Genomic DNA, 13279 nt, shown 5'->3' with positions numbered 1-13279 from the left:
CCGTAATCAAGAGCAGCGAAGAATGTGAGTTGCAAGACACTGGATTTTTTGTACTAGAAATCAGAGTATTTTATAATCCTCATTTCAGTTACTTTGTTGGTATTTCATTATGTTTACAGAAGCCTTAATAGGCAAGTCTTCATTTCACTGCTTCATCTATTTGCTTTACTTTCTTTTATCTTGAGACCAAAGTTTTCTTCATATGAGGTACAATATCTCTAACTATTTAATACTTAAAGTATAACATTTAGGGTAGAAGGAAACTGTAGGCAACCAAAAAAAAATACCAAAGACCAAACCCAAAACAAAACAAAACCCAAAACACCACCGCCAATCCCAAAAAGCAATCAACACAAAAAATCCACCCAGAAGAAAGAAAAAAACAATGCCTCATTTAGTAACAAATCCTCCCTCCCACCAGCCTTTGTTCTCTCCTCTCCCTCCCTTTAACAAACTTCCTTGGTTTAGTTGGCTGACTGCTTCTTCCTGGAAGTAGGTCAGCTTCCAGCCTGAAAGTCTCTTGAGTGTGTGAAAGCCCAAGTCACTGTCTTTCAGTTACAACTGTTTATGATCCAAGAATCTGCACCAAGAAGTTAGCAATAACCTGCTATAAAAGCAACTCAAACATGATACAACATACAAATTGTGAATAAAAAGTTTGAGATACTGAGATAACACAACTAGGTGCTGTCTATTTTACTGTTGTGGCACTGCTGTAGAGTAAGAAATCCAATTAAATTTACCCATGACTGCATTACCCATGGCTCTGAAGGACTTGTCTTTCTCTTGGTAACTCCCTGTTTGTGGTCTACACAGTGTCCTCCTTGGCTCCCAAAGCAGACAAATAAGATGCTCTTCATCTGGAATTAAGAAATCTCAACAACCTACTGCATACACTTTGACTGATCTCAAAGTAATGGTTAAGAGCAGTTCCAGCAGGACTGACAACTTACTATGTGTTTTTAATAAAGACAGCAAGTATTCAAGCCTACTTAAATTTATTATCATGGCATGTTTCTATCATTAAGTTCAGTGGAAAAAACTTTCTTTTACAGAAGATGCAAATAAATTTCATTTTCTAATATAAACTGCGTTTTTTCTTTCATCTTCGTGCAAAACATAGGATTGTTCCAACTTTGTCCTTAAGAGCACCACAATGTGTTCTCAGTGATACCATGGAGCAATTGAAAGCACATGAGGCTAACAAGCTGAACACACCTATATGTTCTATGTGCAGTTAGGTCACTGGCTTCACAAGTAATGATGATAAAGTAACACTTTGCATGCTTCCCTATGACAAAGACTGACTCTTCAAGCAGCATTTCACTCCAGCAAATTATCTTCTTGTGTCCGCATTATCAGTTGTTGACCCTTTTTTAAAACCAGCAATATTTCCAAATATAAACAGGGAAGCACAAGCCACATTATGACTGTAAGAGAGGAAATGCATGTCATCATACAGAAGTTGGTGAGACTGCTGTCTCTGTGCCCCATGTGCTGCATTTGCCCATCTCAGCTGCTATGAAAACATGTTTGTACACAGATGAAAACGCATGTTTGCAGACAGGTATCAAGAAGTGGGAAAGAAACCAAAAGTGTCTGTACTTCCCTGCACTATCACACTCTAGGCTACATGAAAATTTCAGTGTATTATAACGTATTAGTGTATTATACCACATCATTGTTCAATGTGACCTGAAAAGGCTAAATTAGAAAAAGGCTGAGGGACTCGCCATTACCATCAATCCCCTTGCCACTCCAGCACTGCTGCCCGCCATGTGAGGACTGCAGTGGGTAGAGAGTGACCCTGCCATCATGCTGTTCAGGATACTTTTACCCTGTTCCTCCTTCACAGCTTTTTAAGAGCAAGACAGGAGCTCAGCATTCTGAGCTGTACACAGACCCAGAAACAAGAACAGCCTCAGCTGTAAAAAGTTTGCTGCATCAGCTTCCTGCAAAAAGAAAACCTCCAAAGCACCACAGGATATATAATATAATACTTGGAAGAGCTATAATTATCACAACTTTTGTTTTCCTATAGCAGACTTAACAACTATTTCCCTCCCCTGATTATAAGGGGAGCTAATGGCTCAGCAGCCTCAACAGGAGGTAGGTGGTCCCAGTCGTTCACCTGAAATTCCTTCTTAATGCATACTGAAATGATTAATTCTGGCACCAGATAAGGCCTAGGCAGAATACGGGCTCATTAAAATCAGGGAAACAACCCAGGAAGCCCAGACTTCAGTAGCTGCCTAACCCAAAATAAACCTAAAATAATGTCACCTAGGTTTCACAGCACAAAGTTGCATAAAAATTCCAAATAAGATACAGGTGTAGAAGCACTCCTGAGAGCAAGGCGTCCTCTGGCCCTGCTGTAGGCCCAGCTCTGGTATCACAGCTAGAGGTGACAAATGCTTCCTGATTAAATAACTTCTGCTCTAAATAATTAACTGACTTAACAGCTAAATAACTGATCTTTATGCACTGTCTACCTGCATGAGTAGTCCAACCTCCATGCCTGCAAATGCCACTGCGCACCCGCCCCGGGATGAGCCGTAGACCCAGGTTCAGTAGCAGAAGTGGAGAGCTCTTCTCCTGCCCGGTAGCAAAGATGCTTCTGGGAAAGTTTGAAAGGTAAATCTGCATCACCATGAGCCTTAAGGGAGAACTAAGCCCGTGCTTCCCAGGCAACTATTACCATCACTTCTCAGGCAGCTACTTCTTGAAAAAAAGCTGAACTAGACCCCTGCCTCCCAAAGCTCTTCCTCACCACTGACCACTGGGGAAGGGGGCACCTCACCCAAGTACCTGAGAAAGATGGAGTTTAAACGTTCCCCTCGACCCACTGCTTAACTGCAGGAGCCTTCCTGCTTTGCAGGCAAGTATTTTTCGTGTACTTTAAAGGCACCTAAATGTCTCTGCTGGGCTGAAGGCACCTAACTCTGCGCTTTGAGGTGGGGGGTACCAGGATTCAGGTGAAGTGGGGCTGCGGCAGGTACTCTCACAGCCTGCAACCGCAGACTGCAGTGTATCTGAGACGCCTGTGGTCAGGTGGTGACAGGCTATCTCTAGTCAGAGTTTGGAAATAACTTACCTTTTCTGTAAAATGCAGCCATTGTACATTTTGGGGTCAGAGAGAAGGGCCCACGTACATTTAAGAAGAGTTTTCTTGAGATAATACTTGCTTCCACTAGTGCAGAACAGTTGCTTTTTGTCTTCAGAGAAGCAAAGTCTATTGTAGCTGTCAACTTCTCAGAAAGACAACTCTAGAGACTCTTAAAAGTATTTTTTTACCATTCAGTATGATGAACTGGCTTTGGGCAGTTTGGAAAAGAAAAAACAAAAAAAGAGAGAGCACAGACAGGGAAATGAAAGGATATCAGGCTATAGTCAAATGGATAACTTATTACCAGAGCTACTAAAGGACTACCATCCAAACAGTGCTGCTGGATTTTTTTCTCCATTTATTGTTTTGCCCATCTTAACAGTTACTTCATTTTCAGTCTTTTCTGCTATTCTAAATCTGACCTATATGCATTTCAGAAATATTTAAATGGGAACTCTCTTTGGTGGGCACGGTTAGATGAAGTGTCAGGCCACTTAAATGTTTTTCCACTTAGGAAAGGTTAGCTAAATTCTCATTCGAGAAATTTCAACTACACTTGATTTTAGCATCTATAAATCCAATCAGTTCTATGTGTATCTGAAGTACTGCACATACAGTACTTCTAAATTTTGTACTACACAGTAAGTGTGGGAAAATTACTTTTGGGGGGATTAGAGAAAACTGGGACCTAACAGAAGTATAGTATTATAGGAAGCTTTTTAGAGTAAGATACAGCTATTGCTTTCAGGATGGTTGGCACACACATAATCTACTTTACTATGCTGACAGGAGTAACAGAGGGTGGAGCAGAGTGGAGACCCCACGGCCGGGCTCTGTTGTGCTGCCTGGTGGAACGGGAACTTGATGGTACTGCACAGCTGATAAGCTGCATAGCAGTTGTCACATGAAGAATACATGAGAAGATGTCTGGTGCTGAGACAACCATTGTGGCAAAATTACTTTCCTCAAATGAAATCATCTCACTGTAATACTAACACACACCTCCACCCCAAAGTTACCTGCCTCCAAGGTACTACTGAACCTCGCTGGGTACATAATAACAACCAGTAATAAAAATAGGTATGACTAGAGTCACTCAAGCTCCATGTAAATGTAAAGAAAATGGACTGGTCCCGAATGTAAGTTCAAAGCAGGGGGGTAGGGGGGTGGGGAGGGCAGAGAACTGTTGTCTAAACTCGCAAATTACCACAAACCGATTCAGCATTTTTCTAAAGTTGTTACGAATGAAGGGACTTCTAATCAAGGGAGTCAGCCTTGGGAAGGACAGGAAACAAAGAATGGATGGGGAAAGAACACCGTTATCTGAAGTTACACAGAAAGAAGCCTCCAAGTGAGGAAGTTCCGGCCACAAGAAGACACAAGTCGATAAGGTGTTGAAACCCACAGCAAGTTGGTTGAAAGCAAGACAAAGGTAATTGTGGTACTGGGAGATCGCAACCTCCAACTCAAATAGCTGCTCTGGAATAGGGCAAACCCCGACTTGGGGAGCATGCATAGCTAGTAAAAGAACTTCAGTAGTGCTGTTTGAGGGTGCATTCTAGTTTGCATTAGAAGCGAGAAACTTGTAACTTATTGCATGTATGATAAATGAATATGCAATATAAAAAGTGGACAAATGAGGAGAGAGGTTAGGGAAGACTCGATCATAACTTCTGGGATCAGTCCATGGGCTGAACCTGTCTTCCGCCCCACAGGGATGCCTAATGGCTAAGAACTTTATGACTACATCATGCCAGCTGTTAAGTGTGAAGTTTTAAGCTTGTTTGCAGTCAGTGTATTATCACCACCAATCCTCAAACCTTACTCTGTCACAAACTTGTATTCTGTGTAATAAAAGTCTTCAGCTGAAATTCATTTTGTGTAAGTCTCCATAGATTCTGAGTAGTTGTTACAAAGGATTTGACTCCGTGATGTTGTGAGCAGGAGTCCCTGAACTCTAATCACCCTCTGATACAGTGGCCTGTCAAAACTCAGGTAGCGGACAGGCTGGTTGGACACAAGGGTCTCGTCTTGGGAAACTGACAGGCTGATCAAATACAAAGGGTCTGAGGAAACCCCACTGTTTAACATGACAGTAGGAATACCGGATTAAATTGCTCTGTGTTCATCATTAAGGCACTATTCTTACGGTCTGATTAGAATTTACAGTTAAGAAAGTAGAATTGGTAAAAACCTACTTAATGAAACATTGATCCTTTCTTCACTGAGCAATTACCATTCTCTTCAAATAGGAAACGGAAATAAGGATACAGGCACAGAAACATGTGAGTCATACCTTCCATTGCAATAATATCTGGTAACCATCTAGGACACACTAGTTGCCCAGGGACAAGATACCCTACTTGCTTCTGCTTCAGACAGGTGTCTACCAATGGGATTATTCTGTGTTTTACCTTCCTTCTTGTAGCATGTTGCTTTTAAGAAACCAGGTCTCTAACTCTTGACACAGGTTGCCCTTATTTGGACACTTACATAGACATTTACCCAACTAACAGAACGGGACCAGCCAAGAGTAAATTTAGGCTTAAGAGTCCAGTAGTTTACTGATCTGCAGATTATGTAATGAAGTAGAATTTCTTACCCAGTATGCTTTCACAGTTGAAGGGAGACATGAACACAACAGTCACAAGAACTGAGAAGTTACAAGAAGTGACTGCTGTGTATGTGGAAGAGGTAGACAGCCTATTAGATAATCCAGCTGGTTTACATGTGGGCAGCTGCCTTACTTCAGGCAGCGCAGAACAGGACACAGACGCATCCCCAAAACACTGCTGGGTTCACAACTTCTCATAACGGCATCCATCGCTGCACTAAACTCACGTGAGCCAAGCTGTGGGTTGATTACTCCTCATTCGGGTGAGTCGTCTGATCTTGCAGACTGCTGAGGTAGTTGTTTACTGGGTAATCCAGTGGGTCAGACAGCCTGGGCATCCGCAGTCTTATTGTTACATACCGCTTTGTATCACAGCCTTAACACAGCATCAACTGCTGCCAGCTCTCTTGCTTAAGGGTTGCTATATTCGAAATAGGGAGCTAGACAGGCAGATAGATAGATAGATAAAAGGTAAAACCCTAATGTAATCTTGCCTCACCACCAACCCATCCCACCCCCCGACACCCATTATTTCCTTAGATATTTCCACTGTGTGATACGCTCCCTTCCAGAAGTGTGTTGTTAACAGTAATTTTCCTCAAGATTTCTTTATTGTCTGTTCTTTAGAAATAACCAATCACAGTCACACAAGTCTCCCTGGCCAATAAAAAGAACATCCTGTATGAAATACAGGAAGAATGATGAACTTAGAAGCAGGATTCAAAGGGCAAAATAAATCCGGAATAAGGCAAAAGAGTTCCACCAGGGCTGTGCATAACTTCCAGGCCCTTCACCCTGTCTACCAGTAATTTGGAAGGGACAAAAGAATCCGTGACATTCATCATGTGTGACATTCAACCATGCAGATGCCATTCGGTTATACACAAAACGTCTTTGCTCATCCTGCATTCTAGAAGCCTGTGTTGATCCTACTTCTTTGCCTGTATAATTCCTCTTTTAAGTCCTGAATAATACATGAGTCTCATTAGATTTTTAAAGAATATGCTGCTCCAGGAGAAAATAAAAACTGACTTAGTCCTCTGAAGATCCTGAAATGCTCCCAGCCTGATTTGGAAGTGATGGAAATGCTCACACAGATTATGCTGGCTCTACTAGAAGCCTTTAGTATTTGCCACCTCTAGAAAATGAGTGCAGCATGAGGGATGCACACTCACACTCAGCTAATATAGACAGAAGGTATAATTTATCCTACAGAATTCACATTCATTTATTTTTATTATCCTTTTATCAGTGCCTTGAGAAGTGGGTAAGTTCACATAACTGTTTAGCATAGGTATGTGTCAGTCTTTCACCTAACGGCTTAAAAATAAAAATCTTTCTCTGTTAATTTTTTTTTTTAAACCAAAATCAAAACTAAGACTGAGGCAGTTCTCTTATGTCTTTGACTAATCTGCATGGGAATAGTACAGACAACTTATTCACACAAAAAATAAGCTTATCAACTTGCTTACTTCTTACTGTACAGGGTCTGAAATCTTAGCACAGTGCAGTATCACAGGGCCAGACACGACTAGGCGAAAAAGAAATCCTAAACGTTAAAACTGCTAATAGAAATGTCCTAAGCCAAGCAGGTAACATGTGTTGGTATGCAAGTGCATGGCCACGCCGATGAGAATCCCGCCTGTGTCCCGTCTGCATTTCGGCACGGTCACCATGGGAACGGGAACCGGCCACGCAGCCTAACAAAGGAAACCTTCACATGAAAGCAACAACACTGGGTACACAGACTGCCCAAGATTTCTGCTGGGGAAAATTACTTGCTTTACCCAACTGAAGATATAGAAACTCCCTCTTACCTGCATTAAGCCTAGAGGAAAGTATTTTATTCACATTTAGCTGTATTGACATGAAGCCATTATGCTGGCAGTTCCAGTTATTGGCCCTCATAAAAATACATTATGTGAACTACATGCAAAAACCACTTTCATTCATTCATTCAAGATTAACAATAATGAGGAAAGACCACAATTATATAGTGGCTAAGAAACCCAACAAAACCAAGGAATATCAGTCCTTTTACTTCTTTGACTTCTTCCACGAAAATTCTGTGTTACTGAATCAAAGAAGCAAAGACCAATTGAAAAACTGTTCCAGAGCCAGGCAGCACACAGTTAAAACTTGTTGGTAAGGTCTTATGTTGATTTTGCCCAAATTATGCACAAATACATGTTAACTGTTAAGGTGATTAGGAATGTGATCTTAATACCCTGTATGCTTTCTAAAATAAGCATCATCTGTACAAAATACAAGTCCTGTAATACAGTATGAATGAGGCCTTACTTCAATGTGCAAAGCTATGAAAGGCAAAACTCCAAAAATAATATATAATAACACTCCTACTACCTGACAAACTCTCTTAGAAAGTATGAAAAACTAGAGATAATTTCAGTTTATGAGGCACTCCCATTTCAGTCCTGTTTTCAAACTATTGCCAGATTTTGGAATGATTTTTAATACTAACGTTATTCAAATACAATAATAAAAAAGCAAGGTAACAGAAGATGAGCACAAAGAGGGAGAAAGGCAGAAGTTAAGACAGGTTGTACAGCTGTAAGTTGCTATGTGTGCAAATCCGTTACAATCACACACTGCCTGTTCACCCAGACTTCTGGCTTCATTTATTGCACAAAATGTGCTATTTTCATTTGCTATTGAGTTATCGCTTTCGTCCTTACTGCTCAGTACATGGCCTTGTACTTTTTATGAATACTATTTTAACCTACTGAATTAGCAGCTTCCTTGTGGATTAATCTCTACATACCTTGACCACAAGCACCTTAAAGTACTGGCAAGTGACAGAGAATTTCTTTTTCAACAACCGAGTGAAATGAGAGATCATCCTGAGCCCCATTAAAGAAAAGATAAAGGTCAAAAGTACTTGCTGTTTTTGAGTATCTAGTGATACAGCTAAAACCTTATTTTTTCAGAATACTTAGCACATTTGAAATACAATTTCCATTGACTTCATTCACAGCTGTGAATACACAGCAGCTTTGCATGTCAAATTGCACTTCCACAACCAGCTCAAGCCAGTGGAAGTGCTGGCTACCAGTGAAAGGGACTCTTCCAGCTTCCCTCCCTCCTCTGGCCACAAGTTCTGCCTGTCCCCCCTGCCAGTGCTAACGCTTAAATAAATTGCTCAAGTGAACAGGATTGGTTTAGCTCACCTCCAAAACTGACCTGGCTCAAAAATGGGAAAAAATTATTCAGGCAAATGGGTCCCTGACCTGCTCCCCAGACCAAGCCCCTGTGGTAGCACAGGGAAACTGGTGGGAACATGCAATCAGGAGTGGATGAAATGTCCTTGCAGCATCAGCCCCAGATTGAGGTCAGCTTAACCAGATCATGAAAACGCAGCTTCAGTTTTGAGAACTGAGGGCTGAGCAAAGAGAAAGAGATGAACACAAAAGCTCCAACCACGTGTCAAAGATTTGATTTAAATGACTCGCCTGAAATTGCACTCTGCTTTTGTGCCAAAAAAAGGAAAGAATCCAAGTTTGAAAACTAAAAAAAATATAACTTCCCTTCATCCTACCTTTCTTCCTCATTCATAGAGCACCTTCTGACTTCAAAACTAAGTATGGCAGGAGCCCCAACCTCTTCTCTGATCATACTACCTTACCCTGTCCACAGGCAGCAACAGCATGATGCATTAATGCACAGAAGGAACAAATCCAGGTTGCTAACTTACTTCAGGCACTTCCTAAATTTTGCATGCTAAACTCTGTTTTTTGATCACAACTTTCATCCCACTTTAAACAAAAATCATCTGAAAGAAAAAAGCTATAGTGGGATCCTCTCCTATTCCTCTGTACAGCTCTGCAGCCCACTGCCAACAAGGGCCCTAGGACAACAGGATGTTTTTCATCTGAAAGGATCAGATATGTACCAAACAGATGAGGGCTTATATTTGGAAATTCTGATTTTCTATCCAAAGTTTCAGATAAGGCTGCTTTCTCCTCCAGGCTGCCTGGGTCCCATGAGGCTTAAGAACTCATGGTCCTCAAATGGTGCATGTGTGGTGTGAGACCCTCCCAGGAGTACTGCACTCAGCTTTGGGGCCCCCAGTGTCAGAAGGACAGGGACCCATCGAGGGAAGTTCAGAAGAGGGCAACAAAGATGATCAGAGGGCTGGAGCATCTCTCCTGCAAGGACAGGCTGGGAGAGCTGGGGGTGTTCAGCCTGGAGAAGGGAAGGCTCCAGGCAGACCTTAGAGCAGCCTTCCAATACCCAAAGGGGCCTGCAAGAAAGCCGGAGAGGAAGTTTTTACAAGGGCTTGTAGTGATAGGACAAGGGGGAAGGGCTTCAAGCTGAAAGAGGGTACATTTAGATTAGATATCAGAAGTTGTTCTTTACTGTGAGGGTGGTGAGGCACTGGCACAGGCTGCCCAGAGCAGCTGTGGATGCCCCATCCCTGGCAGTGTTCAAGGCCAGGCTGGATGGGGCTTGGAGCAACCTGGTCTAGTGGAAGGTGTCCCTGCCCATGGCAGGGGGTTGGAACTAGATGGTCTTTAAGGTCCCTTCCAACCCAAACAATTCTATGATTCTATGAAAAGGCATAACCCTTACTTAGCCATGATTTTCCACTTCAGAGTTACATAGTGCAAGGCCTATATACTTCACAGAGCGGAGATTTTAAGAATGTGTCAGAGTTGTATCATTCACATCCTTGGTTGCTGGAGGAAGGTTCATGCTGGGCTTTAATATGTAGGCCTGCTGAGATAGGTGAGGTCTTACTAAATATTATTTCCTCCACTAGACATGGTCCTTCAACACTACGACTTGAGAATTAAATCAGAAATAAATTATTTTCAAAAAATGGAGAACAAGCTGATTCACTCAGAGCCCAGGAATCAGCTAACAGCATGTAGTACAGACAATCAGTGGACCAGAATCCAGAAACAAGCAGGAAAGCAGAACGCCTCAAACAACAGAGACTGCTGTAAAAATACCAAATAACATGAGAACACAGGAGAGAGTTTCTGTGTTTGCAGGCGTAGACCTAGTCCTCACACAGAAACAGCTACACCGCACTACAACTCCAACAGCAGAGGAAGTCTGACAAGCTCCACACCAAGAATGGACAGAACTTGTATTAGAATCGAGCTGATAAAAATAGATTTCTTTCCAGAGGAACACAGTTCTCCAAAGATTTGTTATTTGGCCAAATTTAGGTAGATATTCAAGACTATACAAAACAGCACCTTCCTGCCAGATTTCAAATATCTCCTCTGAAGCATGAAGGCACTAGAACTTTCCAATGAAAATGTTACGACAACTGAGAACAGGAAAGCTACTGTATTGTCCACTGGCCTCACTCTCAGAAAGAGCTGGGCTATTTTGACTCTGATTTTTAAGAACAGGCTAAGGGAAAAACTTAAGATGTAAATTTAAGGAACTAGATATAGCAAATCTCTAAGCAGCCAAGAGCAGCGTGTTACAACATAAAGCATCATCACACTTTGTTGTACAGCCCTGTTAAGAGGAGGATTTAACATAACCTGCTTCTGTATGCTATATACTTTCTGATCAAGGAGTAACAGGGTTGGTAGCAAAGTCATGTTATCAAAATGGTAGTTCTGTTGGATTTCTTGTAGCACCTAAAAAAGTCAGTGATTTTCCAAACACAGAAGTAAACACCAACAATGACTAACCCACACCCTTCCTAACCGTTGCACTACCTTTAGTTTAATGTGGAGACACAATAAAGCAATACCCTAGGTGGGCCATTAAATACCGCTGATGATCCAGAAGTGAATATACCGACACAAAAATCAAGTTTAAAATAAACTTGGAATATTTTCTTGAAGTACTGACTAATTCAGCTAAGGTAGCCCAATTAAATTCACAGATATCAGCTTTGAAAGTAAAGCAGTTGATGGGAATTTAATAAATTTCAAAACAATTCTGCATAAGCTACAACAGTACTATCACAGCAGGACTCCCAATCGCTCAGGGAAAATGCTCCTGTTCTGAAGCTTTCTCTTCCCCGCTACTTCTACAAGATCAAAAAAGCCTAATTGAGTATTAACTCAGCAATTACATCCACTAACATCAAATGTCACGACACATCTGAAATCAACACGATGACAGCTTTCAACTGTATAAATGAAGACAAATCTCTGACAGTGCCTGAACAAAGCAGACCTATCCCACTTCTGTCAGTCTCATTGCCAGGGGAATCCTCCTCTTGCAATCAGTCCTTATCTTCTGCTTTCAGCACCACTCTATAAACCTTTGCAAGTCCTAAGAGCCCATGAATTAGAGAGCATGTTAATGGTCCTGGTGCTGTACGCTTCAGTGACTGTAACCAGGAGAATAAAGGATGGATTAAGCAAAAGTGCAGGGTGAATGTTGTGCCAGTTGATACTGCTAAGATTATTTTTTTTTATTACCAGATCGTTTGCATACTGTATATCTCATCACAGGTTAATATTTTTGTGTTTGTTGTCATACCCTGCAGCCACACATTCCACTGTAGCGTTTGCTATAGTTACTGAAAGAACAAGTTAGAACAGCTCATCAGTGAGAACTCAGTTTTAAGCTGCTTCTTCACTGACTTGTTAATTAAGGGTTTGTGAGAGTATACAGTAATGTTTAAACTCTGAAAGTGCTTGGGAATTCGCTCATGGCAAGTGAATATGATGGCTTATAGTTCCCAGGAAAATATATGTAATGGTGATTTAGTCAGCCAAGAGAAGGAGGAGATGGTTCAAGTTTCCCTGTCCTTTTCCAAGGAGCGACATCTGCCCAACGGGGTGGGAACAGACCTGGAGGGTTCTTGAAAATTAGGAACAGCATTCACAGGGCGCGTATCGTCCCCTTTAAAAAGGCACAATCGCCATGTAGCCGTACACTCACACGGCAGGCTGCCCCCGCTCCCCTCCCGCAGGCGCCCACGCTCCACTGCACGGGAGGGCGAACCCCACGCCAGCCCGGCAGCTGGGGCGCCGGACCCGCTGCGCAGATGCCGCCGCACCGCACCGCACCCGCACCCACAGCCAACACGCCCCTGGCCCGGACGCCACACACTCGCCGCCCGGCTCTGCCCCGTCCCCGGCGCCGCGGTGAGAGGCGGCAGCTGCCGCCGAGGCCGCCCCCGCGCCCCCCGCCCGCACCGGCCGCCCCCCCGGCGGCACGGGGACCCGCCCACCCCCGGCGCGGAAGCACCGACCTACCCAGCGCGAGGAGCAGCGGCAGCGCCGCGCCCGCAGAGCCCATGGCGCGGCGCGGCGCGGTGCGGTGCGGTGCGGTGCGGAGGCCGGGCCGGTGCCGCTCCCGAGCTGGCCGCTTCCCAGCGCGGCACTGCGCACCACCTGCTCCTCGCCACCCCGAAATACCCCTCCTCCTCCTCCTCTTCCTCCTCCTCCTCCACGCCCCCTGCGCGCCGCGGGCGCGGAGCCGGACGCAGCGCCCCCACTGCCCCGCACCCCCGGTGCCGGCTGGCGAGGGGCCGGGGCCGGATGCTAGCGGCTGGGCGCTGTGCTGGGGGCAGGGCTCCGGGAGGCACGCGGCGCCCCGGGACAGTGCTTTGGGGG

General features: G+C 43.6%; 1 protein-coding gene across 1 annotated transcript in view; it reads right to left on the bottom strand.

Annotated features, from left to right (window-relative positions):
• The window catches only part of ITGA2 (integrin subunit alpha 2), a 69772-nt gene extending 56695 nt beyond the window's left edge, over positions 1 to 13077 (bottom strand). Inside the window, exon 1 of the mRNA XM_080373075.1 lies at positions 12920 to 13077. Within this exon, the coding sequence (XP_080229201.1) occupies positions 12920 to 12962 (43 nt within the window). The 5' untranslated portion in view covers positions 12963 to 13077. The remainder of the gene's footprint in view (positions 1 to 12919) is intronic.
• Positions 13078 to 13279: the final 202 nt, after the last annotated feature.

This window comes from Falco punctatus, assembly GCF_963210335.1.
Source record: "Falco punctatus genome assembly, chromosome: Z".
NCBI classification, from domain to species: domain Eukaryota; kingdom Metazoa; phylum Chordata; class Aves; order Falconiformes; family Falconidae; genus Falco; species Falco punctatus.
Note: the sequence above shows the minus strand (reverse complement) of the source record. Positions and strands in the feature narration are given on the sequence as shown.